This window comes from Lissotriton vulgaris, unplaced genomic scaffold, assembly GCF_964263255.1.
Source record: "Lissotriton vulgaris unplaced genomic scaffold, aLisVul1.2 SCAFFOLD_4621, whole genome shotgun sequence".
Taxonomy (NCBI): domain Eukaryota; kingdom Metazoa; phylum Chordata; class Amphibia; order Caudata; family Salamandridae; genus Lissotriton; species Lissotriton vulgaris.
In genome coordinates this window covers 115,420-139,190 of record NW_028241558.1, presented here as the reverse complement: position 1 = coordinate 139,190, position 23,771 = coordinate 115,420, and the positions used below count along the sequence as shown (strand labels likewise).

Sequence of the window (23,771 nt, the reverse complement as noted above, 5' to 3'; positions counted from 1 at the left end):
TTATCCTAAAGCGGAGATTACAAGTATGAGAAAAATAAATATATAAATAAATAAATTTAAAAAAAAGTGAAAAACCCCCATCTAGAACATCTACTAATAAAAAGAGCCCCTAAAACAAAAGGAAAGCTTAACCATGCCCTATTGCCCTCATTCTATCCTTTCTTCCAGATTTCCATAGGTTCCCATATTTGTAAACCTAGCTTCCTCCCTCTTTTACCTTTCCTTGCATATATCTCCCTCTCCAAGTTGTATATAGATAGTAGCCTTGCCAGCCATTGATGAAAAGTGGGTGATGCCGGGTCTTTCCAAGCTGATGTCACACAAAGTCTCAACACCGCCATAGCTACAAAAAAAAAATGTATTGGCTACACACTGCCCATCCACTCCCAAGACCAGCCTTGCTGGTGTCAGCTCCGGGATAATACCCATAGCGTTCTCCAAAAACATTTAGATTTCTTTATGTAATGGTAGCAATGTTGGACAGGTAGCAAACGTGCACGATCCCGGCTTCCGAGCTATTACAGCACGGGCATGTAATTCCGGAGGTGCCTCCACATTGCGCAATTTTTGCTGGCGAATTGTAGGGTGAGAAGATGGTTTTGTAGTGTTGCGCCTGCATGGCTGCACAGCATAGCGTATTCCTGCCTAATTCCAATGATAGCTGAAAATTTTCCTGCCCTACCCCCAATCTCTCTACCCATTTGTTTCCTGGTTTCCCTAAATCATCCTCTCTACTTTCTATCAGTTCAAAGTAAATTCTTTTAATCGTGCTACCCCCCTGTTTCTCCACATACTCCATCACCACATTTTCACTGAACCCAGGTGGGCCCCCCTTTTTCGTAGTAAAAAATCTCCTCACTTGTAGGTATTTATAAAAACTTCTTGTATACACCCCGTAGTGCTGTTGTATTTCCGCAAATTGGTACATCCCGTGTTCCCCCATCAAATCCTTAATGCTCACAATGCCCTTCTGACCCCACTCTCTAAATACTGAGTCTGCAAATATCTCTGGCGGTAGCGGTTTATCTAATAGTCATTTGTATGCATTGTATCTTTCTCGTCCATACTTCTTTTTAAATGCAGCCCATATCTTCTATGCTGCAATCCGGGTTTTAAATTTCGTCCTTTTGTAGTAGCTAAACTCAGTGTACTTTAAAAGCAGATTTTTTATATTTTCCACCCCCATCAGCACTGCATATACCGAATTGCCCACACCTACTTGCTCTGGTGCTCCCCCAATTAATTCCACCATATATTGAAAAACTGCCGCCCAGTGATACATTTTAAAGTCTGGAACTGCCCACCCGCCTTTCTCTTTAAGGAGTGCCATATATCTCTGGGTCCGCCTCGTTTTCCCATGCGCCCATAGGAACCTGTTTACCATCTGCTCCAAAGTGATATACCATTTTTGATCGAATGTTAGAGGGATTGCCCGAAAGACATATAGCAATTTTGGCAACAGCATTAATTTTATTATATTTGCTCGCCCTACTAATGTAAAATGTAGGTTATGCCATCTGTCTAGATCCCTTGTTTTCCTTTTAAAATTATTGGTTCAATGTTTCTTTCCACCACGCTATCTAGATTCGCTGTTATTTCTATCCCCAAATATATACCTGATTCTACCACTCGACTATCTGAGCACTGCACCTTGTTGTTTATAATAATCTGTGTTTTTGCTTTATTCAAAGAGTAGCCGGCTATTCTGCCAAAGGACTGCAATTTTCCTATGTTTCAGATACTATTTAGATGAATCTTAGTTTGTGTAAAAATATTTTTTCCATAGTAAACATTTTAATTAACTCGTCTCCTGCAGAAGTTAACACAAGTGATTGATAATTGTTGTACTGACAAAATTACAGCAAATCATTCTGATGGATAGTTCTAATCGCAGACTTCTCACCTTAGAATATCCCTTGGTGGCAAAATTGGTCCGGAGATTTTTCAAGCAAATGCGCCTGTGCACCAATTGGTGGTGTCATGTGGCTCCGCACTAACTGCTCACTTCCCTGGAAGAGACTAAGCTGAATATACACACCACACCTGTGTTCTGACATCAGTTTCTTTCGTTCCATTACTTCTGACGTAGATACAGAGCCCCGCTCCCACATTTGTCAGTCTTCAGAGGATTCTAAACATCTTTTCAACAGTGTGCTAGGGCATGATGTCCCCACTGAAAAATCACACAATTCAGCTGTGCTGGAACTGCAGGGAGCAGGTGCTAGTCATGGAGCCGCGCAAAGTGTGCCTTTGGTGTCTGGCCTCGGCCATAACTCAGTCTTGTTACAAATGCACCCTAATACACCTGAAGGTAATATACAATCAAAATAGGATGACAATGGTAGTCGAGATGCTAGCACATACACAGATTCAGGAAAGTGTAGCACTCATAAGTAGGTATGGCATGCTCGATGAAAACAAGGACACTATGTCATCCCAATAGTGTCCTATTTAGGGAGGAAGCCCAACACATAAATTAAAAAGAATGTTCAGAGCACCACCACAGAAAAACAGTATCAAAGTCCGTAGAGCTACGGACCTTAATACTGTTTTTCTGCGGTGGTGCTCTGATCATTCTTTGTAACACCTGAAGGTAATTTGAGACTGGAATGCGAAGCTGTGCACTTCTGAACATAAGAAGTAGCAATCTTCACATAGATCCTGCTCAAACTTGATGTCACAGGCTTGGATCCAGTCCAGGACTAGACTAGCAACTGCTCCACTTTACGCTTGAAATCTTTGAGTAAATCCAAGCAGAAGTATAAAAAACACAAAGTGGGGCTGGAGCCCATCCCACCACCCTGATTGTAGGAAACTGGCTCTTTATATGATATATAAAAAGTAGATTTATCCTGTAAAGAGCCCAGGGGATCCCTTATGAGTGGACAGGGGCTTGCTATGGCAATCCCAAAGTGCTTTGTTAGGGGATAGTGTGATTGAGCTGCCTTTGGCTTCACACAGAGGAGAGCAGGGCATCTGAAAATACACAGTGGTTAATAAATGAGATGCACAACTCAAGAAGGAGATCCACACCAATTTATAAAAATTGCAAGTATCTTTATATATGTTTAGGCATCAGAAGAAAATTGTGTAGGTAGGTATGTTTTTAAATATGAATCCTTTGAAGTTCAAAAAGTCTACACAGTGCAATTTCTAAGTTCTGTAGTGTTATCCTATTGGAGGAAAATCATATGCGGTTTACCAGTTCTTGTCGGTCACTTACGGGACCAGTGTCTTGGGCCAAAGGTAAGTACAGGACAAGGTCCAAGGCAGCGCCAACAGGTCACCTACAGCAGCACTAGGGCGTCAAGATGCAGTGGTGCTAACAGCGTCTTGTGTGCATTGCAAACCAATGGGAATCGGTCTGGTCATGAAGTGGCTGCAGGAGGGGACTGAGAGGCCAGTCCAGTGAAACCATTGAGTGGCTTTAGTTTTTGTGATGTTGGGGGACATTGGGACATCTTTGGCCCTCTTTCCTCTGGACAAGGCATCCGGCTGCAGAGGTTCTTTGGGGTGTTGGGTTTCTTCATACGGCAAAACACTTGTGGTTGAGAGGGCTTCCAACAGAGGCCGCAGGCGACATTGGGAAGTTCACGAGGAGTCACTCCACATTGGCTCCATAACTTGAGGGCTTGGGGACCACACTGACACCATTGGCCCACTTCAATACAGGCTGGGGGGCTCGGGTGCAGTGGTGCTTGGCGGTGTCGGGTTTTGGCAGAGCTGGAGTCCTCTTGGTCTTTCTTTTGCTGTCTGCAGGATGCAGGGTTAAGTTTAGCTGTCCCTTAGGAGGTCTTGGGTCCTGGGCAAAGGCTGGCTGGTCTCCTGGGTTTTGGGAACTCCGCAGGTGCAGGATAAGTCGACTTTTGGTACAATAGGCGAAGTCAGCAAGCAGGTCGGCAGGGTTGGTGCCAAGTTAATTGCTAGGTCTTCTTTTATTTCTGTGTGACTCTTCTTGTCCATCCTCTTTCTTCAGGTCATCAGGATCTCTTCTTTTGGTGCCAGGGGCTCCTCTAAATACTGAATTTAGAGGTGTTAGGTGATTGTAGGGTAGTAGCCAATGGGCTAATGACCCTTGTGGTCACTATGCCCCCTATATGACCACTTCCTGTTGGATGTGGGCATAACCCTGTCCCAGAATAACCTAAGTATGCCATCAGAAAGATGGCTGCTGAAAAATAAAATTGTCCACCTCAGTTTAGCTCACTTTAGGGGGGTACTAACCTGGGGGTGGCATGCCTACCTGAATAGTTAATTTTCCCTCCTGTTCAGGTGCCAAGTGGACTCTGGACTAAGGGGGTCAGCTTTCTCTCCTGTGAAGAGAGCCAGATTTGCATTTCAAAGGCGGCAGCTCATTGAAGGTTGCCGGCCTAAGAAGGCTAATCAAAAGGTCATCCTGTTGGAAGGGGTGGGACACCCTCTTCCTGGACAGGCTTTTATGCTCTGTCTCCTGAGCGCAAAAGGCTTTCACTCTAGAATGTCAGAACAGTGTCTCAGGTGGCAGGTTGGCAGAAACCAGTCAGCGAGCACACCAGAGGCTTGTAGGTTTTCAGGGGGCACCTCTGTGCATGTATTGGAATCAATGTGGGCTTATCAATATAAGATGTTTGATGCCAAACAGCCCTATTTTCAGTAAAGCCATCATCTAGCTGGGGAGTTTGTTTTTACCAGTGTTCAGGACATGTTCTAGAATGGCTTCCCTGTCCACTTGCACTGGAAGTAATGAAACTGACCAACACAGGGGCATATCTGCTCATGCAGGTATGCCCTCACATGTAATACCAAACACCCTGCCTTAGGGCTATAAGGCTTGCTGTAGGGCTGACTTACAAGTACTGCATGCAGTGCTAAAGGGCCTGACACACAGGCGTGTTTGTCAGGTCGTGTTTTCAGTTTGGTGTGCACCAAAACACTCAGCCTGTGATAACAGCCCTGCATGAGTGTGGCGAGGGGTCCTTTAGGGTGGCACAATTCGTGCTGCAGCCCTTGGGGGAACCCTCTTTAGTACCTCTTGTCCTAGGTACCTGGGGTACCATTAACTAGGGTCAACATATAATAGGGTGTTATGGAGGGTACTAAAGGTATTGCCAATTCAGGGAACAATTGTACGGTTTTGGAAAAGAGCTCTGGCACGGGGGACCTGATTAGCAGGAATCCAGGGTGCTTCCGATCGAAATCACATCATGTACCAGGCAAAAAGTGGGGGTGACTATGTCAAAAAGGAGTACTTTCCTACACTAATTCTGAAGAAGAGGTGCTAGGGTGTCCATATTTGAACTTCACTCCCTCTGACACCAGCCACAGAACCAATTACCCCAGCTGGTCTCAACACACCCACAGTTTCCCCGGTCATCATTGACCTCCACAGTAAGTTGAGGCCTCCACAGAAGCCATGCTGCAATTCTTTAGTGCCCTTTCCAGCTCCCTTTGGAACTCCTGAGTGCCCCACAGAAGCACAGGGGACTCCCCTGGTTGCTGTGCCCTTGCCGCAGACATTGTCTGACCACATAATCCTGAAGCTGGCCCAGAGATCCACATCAGTCCCCATCACCCCTATTCAGCCCACTGGTGCAGATTGAGGAGATGGTGCCAGATGCCATGCCATAAGTGAGATTGCGCCTGAAACAAGTGTGTGTATATATCCTATGCCTAAACTACACCATCCACCATCTGGGCAAACCCCCTCCCCCAAAAACTCAAAAAGAAACCCCCCAAAAATATCAACATCCTTGAGTCAGATAGGTGTTATGCTCTGACTACAAACAATATTGCCTCGTCAACGGAGGTCAGGCCGAAGTCCCCCTCCCCGCAGTGCTCCACGGAAGCACAGGGGACTCCCCTGGTTGCTAAGCCCTTGCCGCAGACATGGTCTGACCGCATGAAGCCCATATCGGACTTATCCTGACGCTGGCCCAGAGATCCACGTCAGACCCCATCACCCCTATTCAGCCCACTGGCGCAGATTGAGGAGATAGTGCCAGATGCCGTGCCAACCTCAGCCTCAGATTGACCGATGTCATACTAAGAAATTACTAATGCGGGATGCAGCCTTATTCTAATTCGGTGCCTTTACTATGGCGCTACGTTCAACAGATGCTCCATTTTATTTTTGTTCTGACTCTAATCCATTGCACCCTACAGCACTGATGATGATGGTGATGGGAATGGCTTGCATTCCCCTCATTATACTGATCATGCCATTGCCCAGTGGGCTTGACAGCACTCCTGAAAACGAACTTGATTCAACACCTCGGCTATGATCAGAAAAATGTGCATTTGCTTTGTAGTTCAGAAGGCAGCTGAGGTACTAGAGTTAGAGCTGCCCTCCATTGAATCTAAGACAAATGTTTTAACACAGATTCTGCAGTCGGGCCAATGACATAAGAACCCTTGCCTCCATTCATTGTCACCCTCCTGGATCAATCAATCAATCCATACTTGTAGAGTGCAGCCTATCACCTTTGAGGGTATCCAGGTGCTCATTTGCTGGGTTTAGTTGAAAAGCCAGGTCTTGAGTCTCTTCCTGAAGCCTGTCAGCGAGGGTGAGAGAAGGAGTGGCCTGTGCTGTGGCTACTGCGGATGTGAGGTGTCTGTGTGAGGGAGACAGAGTGGAGGTTTGTGGATGGTTGGTGAAAGTTCCTCCGACACTCATTCATGTATGGTGGTCCTTGATCATGGAGGGCTTTGTAGGTGTGTGTCAGTAGTTTGAATTGACATCTTTTCTGGACTGGGAGCCAGTGGAGGTTCGTCAGTTGATGGGTGATGTGGTCCGTTTGGGCAGGGTGAGGATTAATCTGGCAGCTGCGTTCTATATCATCTGGAGCCTTCTCATGAATTTGGTAGTGGTTCTTGTGTACAATGCGTTGCCGTAGTCCAGAAGGCTGGTGCTTAGAGTTTGTGTGACTGTTTTTCTCGTGCTTATGTTGAGCTGTTTGAAGATTCTTCAGAGTGTGCGCAGAGTGTGGAAGCAGACAGGTGACTGTGTAATCTGTCTTTTCATGGTGAGTTTGCCATCCAGGATGATGCTGAGGTTGTGGGTGGGGTTTTTAGCTGTGGGTCCGAGTGCCGTGGGCCACCAGGTGTTGTTCCAGAGGAAGGCATGGTTAACAAAGATCAGCCCTTAGGTCTTGTCTTTGTTTAGCTTTAGACAGTTGTCCTTCATCCAAAGTGCGACATTCTTCATGCACTTGTGGAAGTTGGTCTTGGTGGTAGTTGGGTCTGCTGAGAGCGAGAGAATGAGCTGGGTGTCATCAACGTAGGATTTGATGTTGATATCGTAGGTTCGGATGATGTCGGTTAAAGGTGTCCTGTATGTGTTAAAGAGGTTGAGGCTGACGGTAGAACCTTGACGGATGCAGCAGATGGTACTCGCTGGTTCCAAGATGAACGGAGGTAGGCAGATTCTCAGCGTATGTCCCCTGAGAAATGACCATCTGAGTGCATCTCCCTTGATCCCCATCTTGTGCAGTCTCTTGAGTGTGCGGTTTGATACAGTATCGAAGGCTGCGGAGAAGTCAAAAAGGATCAAGGCCGCCGATTCTCCTCTTTAGAGTAAGGTGCAAATGTCCGTGGTGGTCTCAGTGCTGTGGTTGGCGCAGAAACCATATTGAGAGGTGCCTAGTGGGTTGCTTTTTTCCAGGTGTTCGGTGAGCTGTTGGTTGATGACCTTTCCATGACTTTGGTGGGAAACCGGAGCAGTGAGATGGGGCGGTAATTCTGGTGTTCACTGGGGTCTGCAGAGGGTTTCTTGAAGAGAGGTCTGACTTCTGCATGTTTCCATGCTTTGGAAAAGGTGGCTGTGTCGATGGATGCTTTGAGGATGATAGTGAGTTGGTAGCTCATCTTGTTGCTTCGTAGGTTGAAGAGGCGGTGGGTGCAGGGGTTGGTGGGTGCTCTAGAGTGGATGGAGTTCATGATAGCTGTTGTGTTCGGTGTGGTAATCTGTTCCCATTCGGTGAGCTGTTGGTCGGGGGGAGGTTTCCGTTGGAGTGAGGAGGCTGAGGAGTTCGGTGGGTTAGGGCTCGAAGTTCCTGTAGATGGTCGATATCTAGGTGTGGAAGTGATTCACTGGTACGTTGCAGAAGTCCTGTGAGGGAGGGATCATGTTTTCGTTGCTTGTTGGGCAGGAGAACTCTGACGATGGTGAAGAGTTCCTTGGTGTGGTTGACGCTAGCCTCGATGCGGTTTGCAAGGGCGTCCTTTTTCGCGTCTTGGAGTCGTTGGTGGTGCTTGTTGAGGGCTGGCATGAAGGTGGCTTTATCTGTATTGTCTGTGCTGGTGCACCATCTTCTCTCCAGTTGTTTGCAGCTGCATTTCATTGTGCTGAGTTCCGGTGTGTGTACCAGCTGGCTTGTTAGGTGGATCTGTGGGTTCTGGCTGCTTTGATGTGGGCAACTCAGTTGCCGGCATTGGTGATCCAGTTGTTGAAGTTCTTAACTGCTTTCTCCAGGTTGATTGCGGCGTCGGCTTGATGGTGTTGAGGGCTTCAACCATTGGGTCTGTGTCAATTTGCTCCAGCTGTGGAAGGAGGTGCTGGGAGGATTGGAATGGTGCAGGGTGATCCTGTGATGTTGAGTGGATGAAGCAGAGGTCGGTCCAGTGGAGTTCTGTTGCATGGCTGTATTTGACTCTGTTGCTGGATATGAAGATAGCTTCCAGTGTGTGGGGTCTGTAATCAGCTGGGTGAGAACGATGTTGTCCATTCGTTCCAGGAGGTTAACAGAGTTCATGTCTGTGGGTTCGTCCAGGTAGAAGTTGAGGTCTCTGAGGAAGATGCAGGGCTTGGATTTGATGGTGAGTGGGGTGATGAAGTCTCTGTCCGCGTTGCAGAGGGCTGGTGTCTTGTCCTGGGAGGCTGTAGGCGAGAGTGCCTTTGATGGTTGTTTTATTGTCGGTGTGGAGTTGGAAATTAAGGTGTTCCATGATCGGTGTAGTTTGCAACATTTGAATCTTTGTGAATGATGGTGATGCCATCTCCATGTTTGTTGTTGCAGTCCCAGTGTATCATCATGTAGCAGTTGGGCATTGCAGTGGCGATGCGGGGGTGGAGGAGGTAATGGGCCAGGTCTCTGAGATGAAGGTTACATCAGGGGATATGGTGTCCCAGACTTCGGTAGCATGTTTGCAGAGTGATCTGACATTGATTGGGAGGCATCAGAATGGTCTCGGTCGCTGGAAGGACGGGGATATCTGTGAGGGCAGATGGTCATACTTTGCTGGTTAAGAGGCAGTGGTGGCAGGTGAACTGTCCTGCTGTGGATCGAGGAGATGCGAACCAGCAGTTGTGTCAGCATCTGCGGTGGAATATCTGCGGGTGCCTCGAGGGCCAGGATTCCTGGAGCAGACGCATGCTGTGGCCTCCATTAAGTAGGCCCTGGGAGGGGGAATGGGCATTGGGGATGCGGGAAGGAGGTAGCTGGAAAACTGTGAAGAACGACCAAGGAATAGCAAGAACCCAAAAAGAGTTAGGAGAAACTAAAATAAACTAAAGCTGGCTGCCTAGGACAAACCAGCACAGGGCAGGAGCGGCAGTAGCAGCACTACAGAGGAAGGAGGCTCTGACCGTAGCGAGAGGGTAGCTGGTGAGGACCTGCTCAATGTGGTCGCACTGCAGCCTCCCTAATGTAGGTCCCGCGAGAGGCAGGCAGCAGGGAGTGGGTGGCTGGAAACCAACGCAGAATAGCAAGAACCCAAAAAGAGTGAAGAGGAATTAAATTAAAATAAACAAACACTGACTGACTGGGCAGGCTGCCTAAGACTGACCAGCACAGGGCAAGGCCAACAGTTAGTCTGCATGTGACCAGAAGTAGGCCTGCGCCCGGTGATCCAGATTTTCTCACCAAGCACAGTACTCTGCAAAGTATTCTTGTGCAGACTTTGATCCATAAGGTGAATTCTAATTCGTCCCGACCAATCCCACGGATCGAGAATTCAAAAGGATTGATGCTTTTGTTAAGCAAATGTTTTCGCTTGCCAGCCTGGTGCTGCATTCCATAAAGGTGGTCTGTTTGGTCGCTATCCTCTTGCCCTAACGTACATGGCTAGCAGGATCTTGCTGGTAGTCCTGGAGGACCTTACAGCATCTTTGGCTCAGGCAATCCTTGACGGAAAGAACAATGTGAAATAAACTCATCTCAGTCATCTGCACAAGCTTTTATACCATGGATGCATTGGCAGGTGTCAAGGGTCCCACACCCTCCCAGGAGTGACATTATGCTCCACCACCAGGGACCACCAATCAAAAGGCTATTTGGCTTTTGCTTCAGAGTACTGACGCGGCCAGGTTGGGGTAAGGGATGAGAAAATAGTTGCAGGGAAAGAGATCTACAACAACAAAATGAAAAGATGAAATGTAAACTAGCTTAAGGAACCCTTCCTTTTTGACTATAGGCTGGGTCTGTTGACAACCTGCCACTTTCGGATAAATGAAGCATAAAGCATCTGGATACCTGAATTAATCTTGGGAAAACAAGAATGTAAATTGCCAAAAGATGAATGAACATTCATAAACCAAAATGTTATTTCATATCCTTCATTTGTTCTGTTCTTTTAAAATATATTCACACCATGATTAGGTTCCCAAAGACTCTTACATAAGTCCCTTGAATTAAGAGATAAGAGTTTCCGAAAATCAATAATAGTTTCTTCTGGAAAATAAAGGTCCCAAGAAATTAACAATGGTTCTGTGTGTTTTGAGTTTTGTTTCCATTAATTAAACTCATAAAGTCTCCATGACGTTTCTACTCTGTATTGAAAATAAAAAAGTGTTTTACTGCACCTTGTTTAATTTATAATCTAGCCTCCTTATATCAGTGTTCTGTTCAAGAACTCACTTTTCGTTTTGTAACAATACCAGCCTTGAAATTAAAAGCAAATATATTGTATCGAAAATGGGTACCCTCACGAGATTCAATATTGTGGAAACAAAGTAGAAGTTTCTTTTCTTGGAATGTCTGAGAAAGTGGAAGTGGATGGCTCCTATCACACCATAGCTGCTCTGATCCGTAAATCTTTAAAGGCTCTACAGAGAAACACACAATCCGCACCTCAGGTCACTGTGCCAGTTGCTGAATACTGATCACCCGAAGATGTAAAATTCCCCAAGTTTGTCCTTTGGTCACTGTGTGAGCTACAGTCTTTCAAGAATTTTGTAAGGCCTTCGAAGTTAAAATCACAATTACTTTTACTGGGATGGGATTAATCAGTTTGATCACACATATAAATTATTGTTTCTTTGAAGGCCCTGTCTGACTGAGAGATGATTTTAGTGATTCTTTACAGGAGGGTAGTAGGAACTAGTGTTGCGCTCTGCAGAAGCCTGGATGAGGTCAACTAGATTTTCTGGTGTTGTGCAGGCATTTCTGATGGAAAGGCCCTTTCATGGGTCTCGTCTTTTCAGGGAAAAGACTGACTCTGCACTGGAATGGGGTAAGGATAGTAGAGTCCCAGCATGTTCCTTGAGGTTTTTGACTCCCATAAAGCAATTTACCTAACAGTTCCACAAATTTAGGGGCTACTCAAGGTTGCTAGCCTTTAAGCAGTGACAATCTTCCCAATGTTTGATGCAGTAGACAGCCAGTCATTTCAAGGCTGCGGACGTAGAACTGGTGGACATCCCACAGGCCAGCAGAAGCTTTAGCTCTGCCAACTCCTCTTCTACTGCTACAACTTGCAAGAAGCTGCTTAGCGGCTTACACCTGATTGGTGGTGGGCAGGATTCAGTTCTTTGTCCCAGATTGACAATCTATCATGTCCGACAGACTGGTCTAGCAGATTTTTCATAAAGGCTATGCCCTACCTTTCATTTCCTCCCCACCCTACATTCCTCCTGCAACAGAACACATTTTGCCTCTGTCGAGCCTGCTGCAGGAAGTACACCTCTTATTCTCAAGGCCAAAAAAGGATCTGAGCCTCAGGCCTTTCCTTGACCGTCAATTCCTGTACATCTTCCTGCGGAAGGATAAATTCTTAATGCTCACACTGATTCAGATCATACTTGCTCTGGACTCTGGAGATTAGATGTGTCCTTGGATGTGCAGGACATGTATTTTCATACCCTTGTTCTGCAGTCTCACAGGTGTTGTCTGTGATTCAGAGTGGGCCAGAATCGAGTTGAATTTGCTGTGCTCCCCTACCACCTCACTTCTGCTCCTTGTTTGCTCTCAAAAGTGTTGGCAGGGGTTGATGTGCAACTTCAGAGGTTTGGAGTGCCTATAAGCCTGTACCTCAGCAGCTGGTTGCTGAAGGTGGGCTCGGGCAGTCAGCCGTACGCCACCTCGGGACAACAACAAAACTTCAAATATTGTTGGGGTGCACCATAAACGACCTGAAGTTCCACCTGATCCCCTCACAGAGGTTTCTATTCATTTTGAATTGTCTGGAGACAGTGACGTTCAAGGCTTTTCCTGGTGGAGGTGGTTGAATGCCAGCAATATCAAAAGCTTTGCACATTGGATGTTCTACAAGAACACAAGTTAGGAGATGCATTTTGGTTTGAATGGTACAAGGGATTCCTGTACACCTCCCCCCCACTACCTGTCCTCCTCAGAGTTTTGAAGAAGATCAAGAACGAATGGGGCCAAGGTGCCCTCCGATCAAGTTACCACTTTGAGAGGGCCTCCTATCTCAGCAACAGGGCTGGATCCTCCACCCGATCCTCCTCAACATACACCTCCATGCGTGGATATTGAACGGCAGCAATTACTTTAATTCTCACTGCCAAACACCCTTCCATGAAATCTATCTACGCTCGGTGCTGGGGCAAATTCGTAACCTGGTGTGGTACCTATAACATTGACCCCCTCCTGTTTGGTGTTTCAGACAGGGATCACGCATTCCAAAGAGGACATGTTCCAGAGACTCAGAAATTGGGTAACCAAGTATCCAAGGATCTGGGCAAAGATTTCCCTCCAAAGGGGTTGGATGGAAGGGCAATCCCACCAGATATAGCGAAAATCACCCAGCAGACCAAAGCAACGCCAGCATTAAAAAAATAATCAACGACTGAACATATAAATAGCTAGGTAGAGCAGCTAGTTAGATTTTTTGATATCTTTATTTTCCCCTATTGCTCTACCTCCATCCTTTCAGGGGTTTTCCTATTACCTAGTGGTTGTCACAGCCACACCAGCACCTATCTGAAGTATCTGGGAAGAGGGTGTGGAGCTTTTGAGGATATAGGTACCAGTCATACATTAGTTTGTAATGGGCATCTCGCAGATGCATGGATCTATTGAATGTCCCAATATCTTTATAAAGCAAACCCATTGTTTCTCCGTCAGGGGCGTCTCTAGGATGGTGTCCCAAAATACCATGTATGTTGGAGGCGGCAGGGACCCAGATGTAAGCAAAAGTAATAGAGATATGATATGCACCCCCTCGACGTGACCCCAGATTGCACAAAGCGCTCTATGGGTAGTAGGTCTCGAGCCGCAGCGAGTCGCATCTGGGGTTGGAGCAGCAATGGAGGTAGTGGTATTTTTCTGTCACTGGGAGTTTAAAAGCTGCTACAAAGCCCTCAAATGTATGTAGTGCACCTCAGACAAAGATATGTGACACCATCAGGCGGCTTCCCTCCTTCGATTTATGAAATGGACCCTCTATATGGGCTGGGTGAAGCCCAAGCTTAAAAGGATGGGGGTGTAAGGGATGGGAATGTTGTTAAGGATAAAGCTTTGTAACCTCATCCCAAGTGTGAAGCTTGGTAGGCGAATGGGTGCTAAGGTAGGCAATTTTTGGTCTATCCTGCTTTGGCTGCCAAATGAGATACCCACCACCCTCTGGTCCATGTGGAGCCAGTATCGGTCCGAGGCCCTGAGGGACCACTCTGAAATGACTCGTAGTTGGGCAGCCCTGTAGTAGAGGATAAAATCCGGCAGGGCAAACCGACCTGCAATTCAGGGTGTGGATAGTACTCGGTACGACCATGCCAAACTAACTTTATCATCATCGGTCCGCAAACAATACCCTGTCTATTCTGCCTATCTAGTTAACTTATGCAGAGCCCCACTTCTTGAAGTCCGCCCTGAGTTGTCGTAACAAGGGGGGAAATTGGCTTTGTATAAGTCTAGTGGGTTTGGTGTGATTTTGATACACAGGTAGGGGATTTCCTTATGGGCACATTTAAATGGATTTGAAGCTGCTATTGCAGTCTTCTCCCCCGAGGGACCGTTAAGGTAAGAAGGATTTTGAAAGGTTAACTTTGAAGCCTGCCACCTTCTCAAATGTGGTAAGCTCGGACTGGATCACGAACAATGAAGTACGGATTTCCGAGACGGGTAGAAGGACATCGCCCGCAAATAGGGATTGTTTAGAGTTGAGTGCATCTGCATGTCGTCATTAGAACGTTAGCTATGTTGCTGGGATAGAATGTTAGCTTTTGATTATAGGAGCTGATCTTTGAGCTGTGAAGCTGTGCTGGAGGTATCTGCCTTGATTCTCAAATAAAGCTATTTGATCATCAAATCGACTGGAAATTGGATCTTTACATTGGCGACAAGGTGGTCTGCGCAGGGGGCAGAGACATTGATACCTTCACCCCTGGATTTATGGACTTATTGGAGATTTATCTACCTGTTGAGATTTAGTTGGAACCTACAACTGCTGAAATCGTGTCCTACCTCCTTTGGATATACTGTGAGTAAAATTTGTTGGAAGAAAGAATATTTACTACACTTTCCAAGGTTTTATTTGAAATTGGAAAATCTGGATTCTCCAATAAGGAATGGAAACGTTTATTTTCCTTAATATTCACTAAAACTTCTGAAGATTTTTTTAAATATTAAACCTTGATGTTTTACTATAGAACCTGGATGTTTTAATACTGAAACTTTAAGGATTTACATGCTTGCCTGAGAAATATCAAGAGTGTTAAAGACTGCATTCTTTGAACTGCTTCCTAACTGGTATATGGTGATTGCGTACATATTGGATTTTCTTCGAAGCAAGCCCTACCTCCTTTGAAAAGAGGACAGAGTGTTTCTTTTGGCGGCCATGTTGGATTTTCTTCGAAGCAAGCTCTACCTCCCTTGAAAAGATAGCTTGTTTTCTTATGGGTCCATATCTGCCCCAGTAGCCAAAATGTAAGTCAAAAATATTTTTTTCCAATCTTTCCAAGGGATCGCCGGATCACCTGGAGTAGGAAGGAAACCTGGAGAAGCAGACATGGATTGATCACCCATAATAATAATAAAAAAGGATTAGAATATATATAATACAATGTACCTGGAAGGAACGTGTTGGTTAAGAAAACAACAAATCAAAACAATAAGTTAATATAAGAAGATAAAACAATAGTTTAATATAACCAACCCGATTATTTGATGTCTTCTATTTATAGTTCCAAAGACTTCTAAACTGTTGTAGTCTTTTCCAGTTCATACTTTCAAACTATAGAAAACTGTTCTCCTCTTTTCTTCAAATTCAAATATTCCTCAAGATAGATGCAGTTTTCTAAAGTTGCGATCGTATTTTGATAAAAAGTATTGTAAAGTAATGTTTTTCTAATGAAAATCCGCCCAATCCCCTAAAATGGCCGCCGAAAGAAACACTCGGTCCTCTTTTCAAGGGTAATAGGGCTTACTTCGAAGAAAATCCAATATGGACGCCAAAAGAAACACTTGGTCCTCTTTTCAAGGAAGGTAGAGCTTGCTTCGAAGAAAATCCAATATGGGCGCCGAAAGAAACACTCGGTCCTCTTAGCATGTTGTTGGGGGATTAGGCACTTTAAGTACTTTGTATGGGGTCTTCCTTTTCATGTGCGAACTGATCATAAACAGTTTGTTCATTTTTTCAAAGGAGGCAGAGGATTAGAAGAAAATGTTACCCCTAGTATTTCATGGTGGATCTTGTCCATACTTGATTTCAATTTTGTTGTTGAATATGTTAAGGGTCTCAGCAATGTAGTAGCAGACTATTTATCTAGAATGCCAGTTGAGGGTGTGGAAAATAATATGGACGACATGATTGATGCAGTACATGATGTTAAAGCAGTTGAATATGCTTTTAGCAAAGAGGAATGGAGGAATGGACAAAGGCAATGTCAAATGATGAACTTTTACGGGGCGTGGCTTGACCATCAACAGGAATGGATTCGTGAGCACGAAGCTCCGTGCCCACCTCCAGATTTATCCTGCACACCTTTGCACTGCTGTCCCGCCTGGCGTGGCGAGTAGCGACCTGCAGCTGCAGAACGCTGCACTTCCGTGGAGTTCGCTAGTCCGGCGCAGGCCATCTTTTGCGGCCTACACAACCGGGCTCATCCCCGGCCTCAAGTGCGGAGCTATCCGGGCTGGAGTGCGTGCAGGCCGGCCACAACCCACGGCGGGAGCCGGTGTACCAGCGGACTACATGAAATTAAGATACCGGCGATGCGGGAGGTCTTGGGGTGATCAGAGAGTCCAGCGGTGCCCTGCTGTGGCCTCGGTGGGCAGAAGGGGCACTGCATCCCTGTGACGCTCGGGCCTTGAGGTGAGGCTGACGGTGTGGCCTGCTGGGCCCCGGCGGTCGTGGACACCTCCAGCAGCCCGTCCAGTTATATGCCCTGAGCGAGCGGAGTAGTGGAGAGGACCAGCTGCGCCGCAGGGGGCCCCCGCTGCTGCCTTTGTGGGGCAGCACTGAGCACATACAAAAGCTGGAGCATTTGGCCTAAGCCCTGACTGGGCAATCGCGGGGTCTACCTGGCGAAGCTGATTAACTGCCCGGTTGGAAGCGGCCCTGCCTGCTGAACCGGGGTGCCGGCGGGCACCGGGTGCGAGAATCACACATTTCACCCCACTGCCCAAGTGCTGCCCCCTGTGACTCCAGTTGAAGAGTTGGGCGATTTGTTGGCAGCTCTCGACGTACTGCGTACTAGCGGCAGGGGACCCGGGGGTGCTGGCGGAGCTCCGCCTCTTTGGCCGGGGGCAATATCAACAGGAGGAGAGCTCTGGAACTCTACGACTAGGCAGACATTGGTGCTGTGTGTGCTGGGACCCCGACGAGATAGAGCGGGCCCTCCTGCGCAGCTGGAGGATTGGCTGTAGCTCGCGATCAGATCCGAATTGTGGCACAGATGAGGGACTGAGTCTGTCACTGCCACCGACACAGCTTGGTCGCCTCTGATTCCGCTTCTGGGGACTCTGCGGGTCCTCTGGAGCCTGGAGTGGTCCTGGGGCGGTACATTGAATGAGCGCCGGCACGATGGGGAAACTGCGCCCGAAACCGGGCTCGATGCCCACTGACCCTGCGGCGGACCTACCCGGAGACCGAGACCTGGGCCTGTCTGGAGACCCCACAACGGGACTACAGCAGCGCCAGAGGAGCAGATCATGAAGGCCATCGCCAACACGAGGGAGGCCTTACACCATGACATCGCTTAGGTGTCCACGGGATTGGGACTCTTGCGGGCAGACCACGGGAAGTTGGTAGACCGTGTCACTCAAGCCGAAGCTACGCTGCATTCGCTGGCACCAGCTCAAAAGGCGACAGATGCCACCCTGGGAGACCTGCAGATGAGAATACAGCTCCTGGAAAAAAGGGGCGAGGACGCGGAAGGCCGCAATCGGCGTAACAACAATATACGTGTGGTAGGTTTGCCAGAATAAGTTGAAGGGATTGATATGGTGAACTACCTGGAAACCTGGCTGCGTGAGGGTTGCTCCTGAGGGGCTGACTCAATTTTATATGCTAGAACGGGCTCACCGGGTCCCGGCCCATCCCCCAGCGCCTGGGCGACCTCCTTGACCAGTTGTAGCGCGCCTTCTACACTACAAGGATAGAGACCTGATCCTGCAGCGAGCGAAAGCGAAGGGGCCCTACCAAGTGGACAATGCACGCTCTTCCATCTACCCCGAATATTCTTGTGAGGTTCAGCGCCACCGCTCCTCCTTTTTAGCTGTAAAGAAGGCTCTTCGAGAGGAGGGTATCCGATACTCTCTCTTGTGTCCAGCCCTCCTACGGATAATGTTAGATGGCAAATCCTCCTTCTATAATATTCCTGAGGAAGTGTGGAACTGGTTGGAGTCTTACAAGTATGCTCACATGGCCAATGAAGAGCTGCAGAACCCTGCAACAAAACCTAGGCGGAGCCGACTGAACAGGAGACAACCGGCGCGGATGCCCTCTGAGTCACAGACTGAACTGGAACACAAGGAGGCCCTGAGGGCGGTTTCCACTATCTCCAGGGTGGTGACCTCTACTTCTGCAGTGGATTCTGGTTCCCGAAGGGGATCGGGTGATGCGACATCGGAGGGTTCAGGGGCAGTGACCAAGCACTACCTCATGTCACACCGAGGACTGCGGATGGCCTTTTGGACGAGTGACCCCTGTACCCCTCCCATTGTGGTATAGTATGAGAATGTGATTACAGATCTGGAGCGGGGGGAGGAAGGTGTGGTTTATGAGGTTGGGGGAACCTCCGACTTCTCTGGGCTCCCAATACGTGGTTATGGCGGCTGGTGCTTTCAAATCGGTGACATGCCTCTACAGGAGGCTATCGACAGAAGCTTTGTTACCTCTGGAGGGTTTGCGAAGTAAATTGGAAGCAGATATCGGAAAACCCATTCCTGAGACGACATGGCTTCAGTTGATTCGACGTGCCTGGAAGGGTACCCGGAACGTTAGATTTCAATTAGTTCAGTTTTTTACGTTACATCGGGCTTACTTAACTCCGGTTAAGATCTCCCAATATTTCAACGGCGCCACATCACAGTGCCCAAGATGTAGAGTTGATGGTGCTGATTTCTCCCACATGTTTTGGTCGTGTGCAAGCTTAGCAAACTACTGGACAGCAGTGGTAGCCTGTTTGAATGCTGTAACAGGCCGTCAGATAGAGGCGGACATGGGAACCTGCCTATTGTTATGGTTCCGACATACCCCCCGGACGAAGGTTACTAGTAAATTTTACGACCTGGGTTTGATACTGGCCAAGAGAGAACTCACCATGCACTGGAAATCGAACGTAGGCCCTAGCTATCTGAGGTGGAAGGCGAATCTACTGCGCTGGGCACAAACTGAGGGAACGCTCCGACTACAGCAGGCTAGGCGATTAGATAATGATAAATCCCTAGCAGTAGCTAGAGCTTGGGAGGCATTGGTGACAGCGCTCCAGACCCCTGCGGAAGATTCAAGTGAGAGAGAGGAGGATGCGGATTAGGGTTACATAGACAACCGAAGCCACACCTAGAGCAGGACAGAGAGGCGGAGGTTTTCACAATGGGCTTATCTTGAGGAAAAGTCCCCTTTGCATCACCTATTATGGAGAATTTACGATTTAAAGAGGGTACCCATTTATGCTGAGTTTCTTATGTATTAGTCACAGGCGCACTGACAAGGGGTGGGGGGTACGGGAGGAGGGGGGGGCTTAGGTTTGTTCTTGCGGGTTCAGAGTATCATTTAATGCTATGTGATATGTCGGCCAACCGACCCGATGTGTTATTGTATATGATGCTCTTCTTGTTTGCAAATAACAATAAAATCTATTTACAAAAAAAAAAGATGAACTTTTGCAAGTGATTACTTGTGTTTCTCATGGGTGGCATCAACACATTATTGAAGATGTAAGATTCAGAAGTTTCTACCATTTTGAGGCTGAACTGAGTGTAAGTGAAGGAAGACTGTTGAGGAGATATCAATTTGTACCACCAGAAAGTCTGAGAGGGAAAATTATAAATATTGCTCACGAGGGACACTTAGGCAGGAATATGACTAAGAGTAGGGTCCGACAATCATATTGGTGGCCTGGAATGGATAGAGATATTGAGGATGCAGTAAGAGAATGTTACGCTTGTGCTCAAACGGATAAAACTAAAGTTGTAAGGCAGCGATCATTGGTGTCTACAACATTTCCCAAACGGCCATGGGAAAGAGTGGCAATTGATTTTCTTGGGCCAATTGTCAAGCTTGGTACTTGTAGCAAGTTTTTGATGGTCATTGTTGACTACCATTCCAAATGGTTTGTGGTGGAAAGCACAGAATTTATAAATACTCAAAGAGTTGTTGATTTTATGGAAAGGGTGTTTATGAATGAAGTGATACCCAAGATACTCGTGTCAGATAATGGTGTGCAATTGGTGTCGAAAGAAATGCAGGAATTTCTTTCTAAATTTGAGATCATACATGAGAGGGTTGCTCTATTTAGATCACAAGCTAACCAATTGATTATGGATAATATTCAGTTGTCCCTGTCTAATGGATTGTCTTGGCGTGAAGAATTAAAAAAATTGGTGTGGTCTTACAGGATTACGCCGCATTCAATAACAGGGGTTTCTCCATTTATATCTTTAAAGGGACGTGAACCTGGTGTCAAAGAGGTTCCTGTTTGGTTGAAAGTGAACGATTTTGTGTGGGTGGACAGAACTGCTGTGGAAGATAAAGTAGTTAAAATGCAAGCTGAATCTTCTAGATATTATAATGATAGGAAGAGTGTGAAAGATATTAAATTTGAGATTGGTGATTGGGTGACCATAAAACGTGGTGGTGTAACTACAAAGGGTGACAGCAAATTTTCTGCACCGATTCAAGTGAAGTCTATAAAAAGAAATGTGGTTATCCTATCCGATGGATCAGCTTGGAGTACGGGAAACATATGCAAATGCCGTGCTCCGGTTCATGTTTCTGAAGATTGATGTCTTTTGAATATAAAAAATGGAAATGTATTATATTCCTTAAATATGATGTATATGGAAAAAAAATTATAATTTATTTAGTGGATGTTAACCCCTTAAGTGCTGCCTCGGTGCATTGGCCGACGGCAGCACTACCTCCCCAGTGCTGCGCACGACCATTGGACGTCCATTCAGCACTAGTTCCAATGGACAGCGCAGCACTGGGGAGGAATGTTTAATAGCATCTATGAGGTTAAGTAGGGAGATGTGTAGAGTTGAGTGCATCTACATGTCATCATTAGAATGTTAGCTATGTTGCTAGGATAGAATGTTAGCTTTTGATTGTAGGAGTTGATCTTTGAGCTGTGAAGCTATGCTGGAGGTATCTGCCTTGATTCTCAAATAAAGCTATTTGATCTTCATCAAATTGACTGGAAATTGGATCTTTACAGATATCTTATGATTATCTGGTCCGAATTTAATTCCGTCGATCTCCGGGTTGGCCCTAATACGCGCCACAGGGGGCTTTATGCATAGCGCAAAAAGCATGGGCGATAAGGGGCGGCCGTGGAAGTCTTTTTTTAGTATGAGTCCACCGCATAGACCCTCCGCCTTTGGTAGGTACTGCTTTGGTATCTATTCTAATGTGAGGAATCTGCAGGTGGCACTATACATCAGAAGTTACTTCCCTTTGATAATGCTTTTTCTGGGGGATACTGTATCCTACCACAGAGTACTATTTCCTCTACAACCTACCCTTTCTGTGGAGGGGATTTTTTTTAATCTCTAAAAGGATCCCAAGTTAATGATCTGCACATTGTGACCAAAAAAATACATTCCACGTCTGAGGGCACAGAAAGGGAAACTGATGTCAGCTGGCAGGGGTTGAGTTTATATGCTGCTTCCTGGGCGAAGTGGAGTTGGCGCAGAGCCACACAGCACCATCTGTTGGTGCGTGGGAGCATTGCTGGGAAATTCTCCATATCCAAAGGAGGATTTTCTAAAGTGAGAACCCTTCAGTTAGAGTATCCCCCGCAGGAGCGTTCCCAAAGGTAAGTAACTTGTTCAACTATTTCTTCTTCCAAAATGTACGATGCATTGTCTGCCTAATAACAGAAAAATGCATTTCACACTTTTAATTCAGTGTCAGAGACTCTTTAGGTCTTGTAGTATGCAGTCATAAAATCCATCAGGTGATTTGGTATTTACTTACATCTCTAATTTAGGCAAGGGTCCAGGTTAAACACTGTAAGCTTTAGGAAAAATTATTTGGCCTACGTACAACTTGCCCTATGGAGCAACCTTTTTGTTAACATTCAGTAGTCTAAATTCCATGCATGTGTTAAAGGCATACATATGCTGACAAAACAGTTTCTATACTTGCACTAATTATAGCAAATGTAAGCATATTAAAGAAAGATTTAGCAAGTGATACTAATGTGTGGGTTTTACTGTACATTCCATTTTTCTTCCTTTTGATGGGTTATAACCACTCGAACTTCTGTCTGTTTTACTATGAGAATGTGTTCCTGTGTATTAAAGACTGCCTTTTTTTAAATACTATTTACAGTCGGATGCTGGTTGGGAGGAGTACTATGATTACATCTTTCCCGAAGATGCTGCCAATCAACCGAATCTCAAGTTGCTTGCCATGGCAAAATTGTGGAAGAAACAACAACAACATGACTCCGAAGCTTCAGAAGAAGAGCCAGATGCAGAAACAGAGGATGTGGAGTCCTGATTATCAATCTCTGCAACTTTATTTGTACATTACCAATGATGGACTAAATTTGGCTGATCATCTTTTGCGTTTGTAAATAGAGATATTTTTTATAAATGTGACTAAGGTGATTCATGGACTTTGTCTCTTCTTTTCCATTTAAGAATCACCATACTTGTGTTTGAGCTGTATAGCACGTTGGTCAAATTAGCAGTTCCAAAAATATTCTGTGAAAAGTGAGGATTGGTTTCCTTCCTGTTAGCAAAGATAATTTATTCAGAAACTCAAATTATATCAATATTTCACTCTAATCAGTTATAAATGTTTCCGCCCTTCTTGTCAAGTTTTTCAAAAGCATGTCCTCATCACTTGATCTAAAGAAAGCATAGGTATTTATGTATTATTTGTGTAAAATAATTTGTCAATAATGCTGTATAGTTTAATATAGTAACACTGACCGCAAATAATGAAGCAGGATATCTCGACCCTCACTGTTCCAAATTTGCAGGTGGGCGAGCAAGAAAATCGAGAGCTGAGCCAAGCCATTGGTTTTAATTTGGCTTTGAGACAACAAATGAGTTGGTTGAAGGACCACTTTCAGGTTAAAAAAGTAAAGGAGGCACTATCAAAATACAAACCATACAAAGCGCCAAGCAGTCCTGTTAATGATAGAGGGACTTTTGTTTATTACATTGCAAAATGTTTTTGAACAGGTAACATATCTTTTGTTTTATGTACAAATAGCTTCACCGGCATTTTTTTCTTTTACAAACGTTACCTTCCCAATTGTTTTTCTAAAACAGAATACTAATTGTTTTTCTAAGACAGAATACTAAAACTTATTGAACGATTTTTGACTTTGTAGCTTAAGAATGCTCAAATCATCACCTTAATTTATAAAGGTAAAAATTAAAGGGAGATGTGCATTATGTTTTTGCAAACATCTGTGGGTCCTTCTATCTTTAGTCCACTCACAAACTAGGAACAGGTACACATGAATGTGTTTCACAGAATAGTCTGCATGCTTGTTGTTTAATTTTGATGGGAAGATGATCAATGCAGGTCACTTAACCATAACATGTAATTGTTTTCTGCGGTTCCAAAATGAACAGCAGGACCTTGTAGTTGTTTGGTTTTTGAGAACAGTATTTTTTTTTTCCTAGCTCATATCAAGGGATTGTTCGGCATTAAGAACTATTTCTTTTCTGCCAATATTTATAAAGAAAGTACTTGGATTGGCACGTCTGATATTTTGAAAACTTCTCCATGTCGTGATTATGTCTCCTAAGTTTGTTATGCACTACTAAGGTTCTCAAACGTTCCTGTAAAAGGTTTGCATGAAACATGCATTACGTCTAAAGTCTGTAATTATATTTCAGTTTCTTACTTGGGGCTCAAAGATTCTCAAAGCCTTATGTTTATCTAAATAGACCTAAGGTATGCAAATCAATAGTTTAGGAATGGAAATT

General features: G+C 45.7%; 1 protein-coding gene across 1 annotated transcript in view; it reads left to right on the top strand.

The window, feature by feature from the left end:
- The window catches only part of LOC147670625 (crooked neck-like protein 1), a 41,046-nt gene extending 18,613 nt beyond the window's left edge, over positions 1–22,433 (top strand). Inside the window, exon 5 of the mRNA XM_086948119.1 lies at positions 22,153–22,433. Within this exon, the coding sequence (XP_086804245.1) occupies positions 22,153–22,323 (171 nt within the window). The 3' untranslated portion in view covers positions 22,324–22,433. The remainder of the gene's footprint in view (positions 1–22,152) is intronic.
- The last annotated feature ends 1,338 nt before the right edge of the window (positions 22,434–23,771 follow it).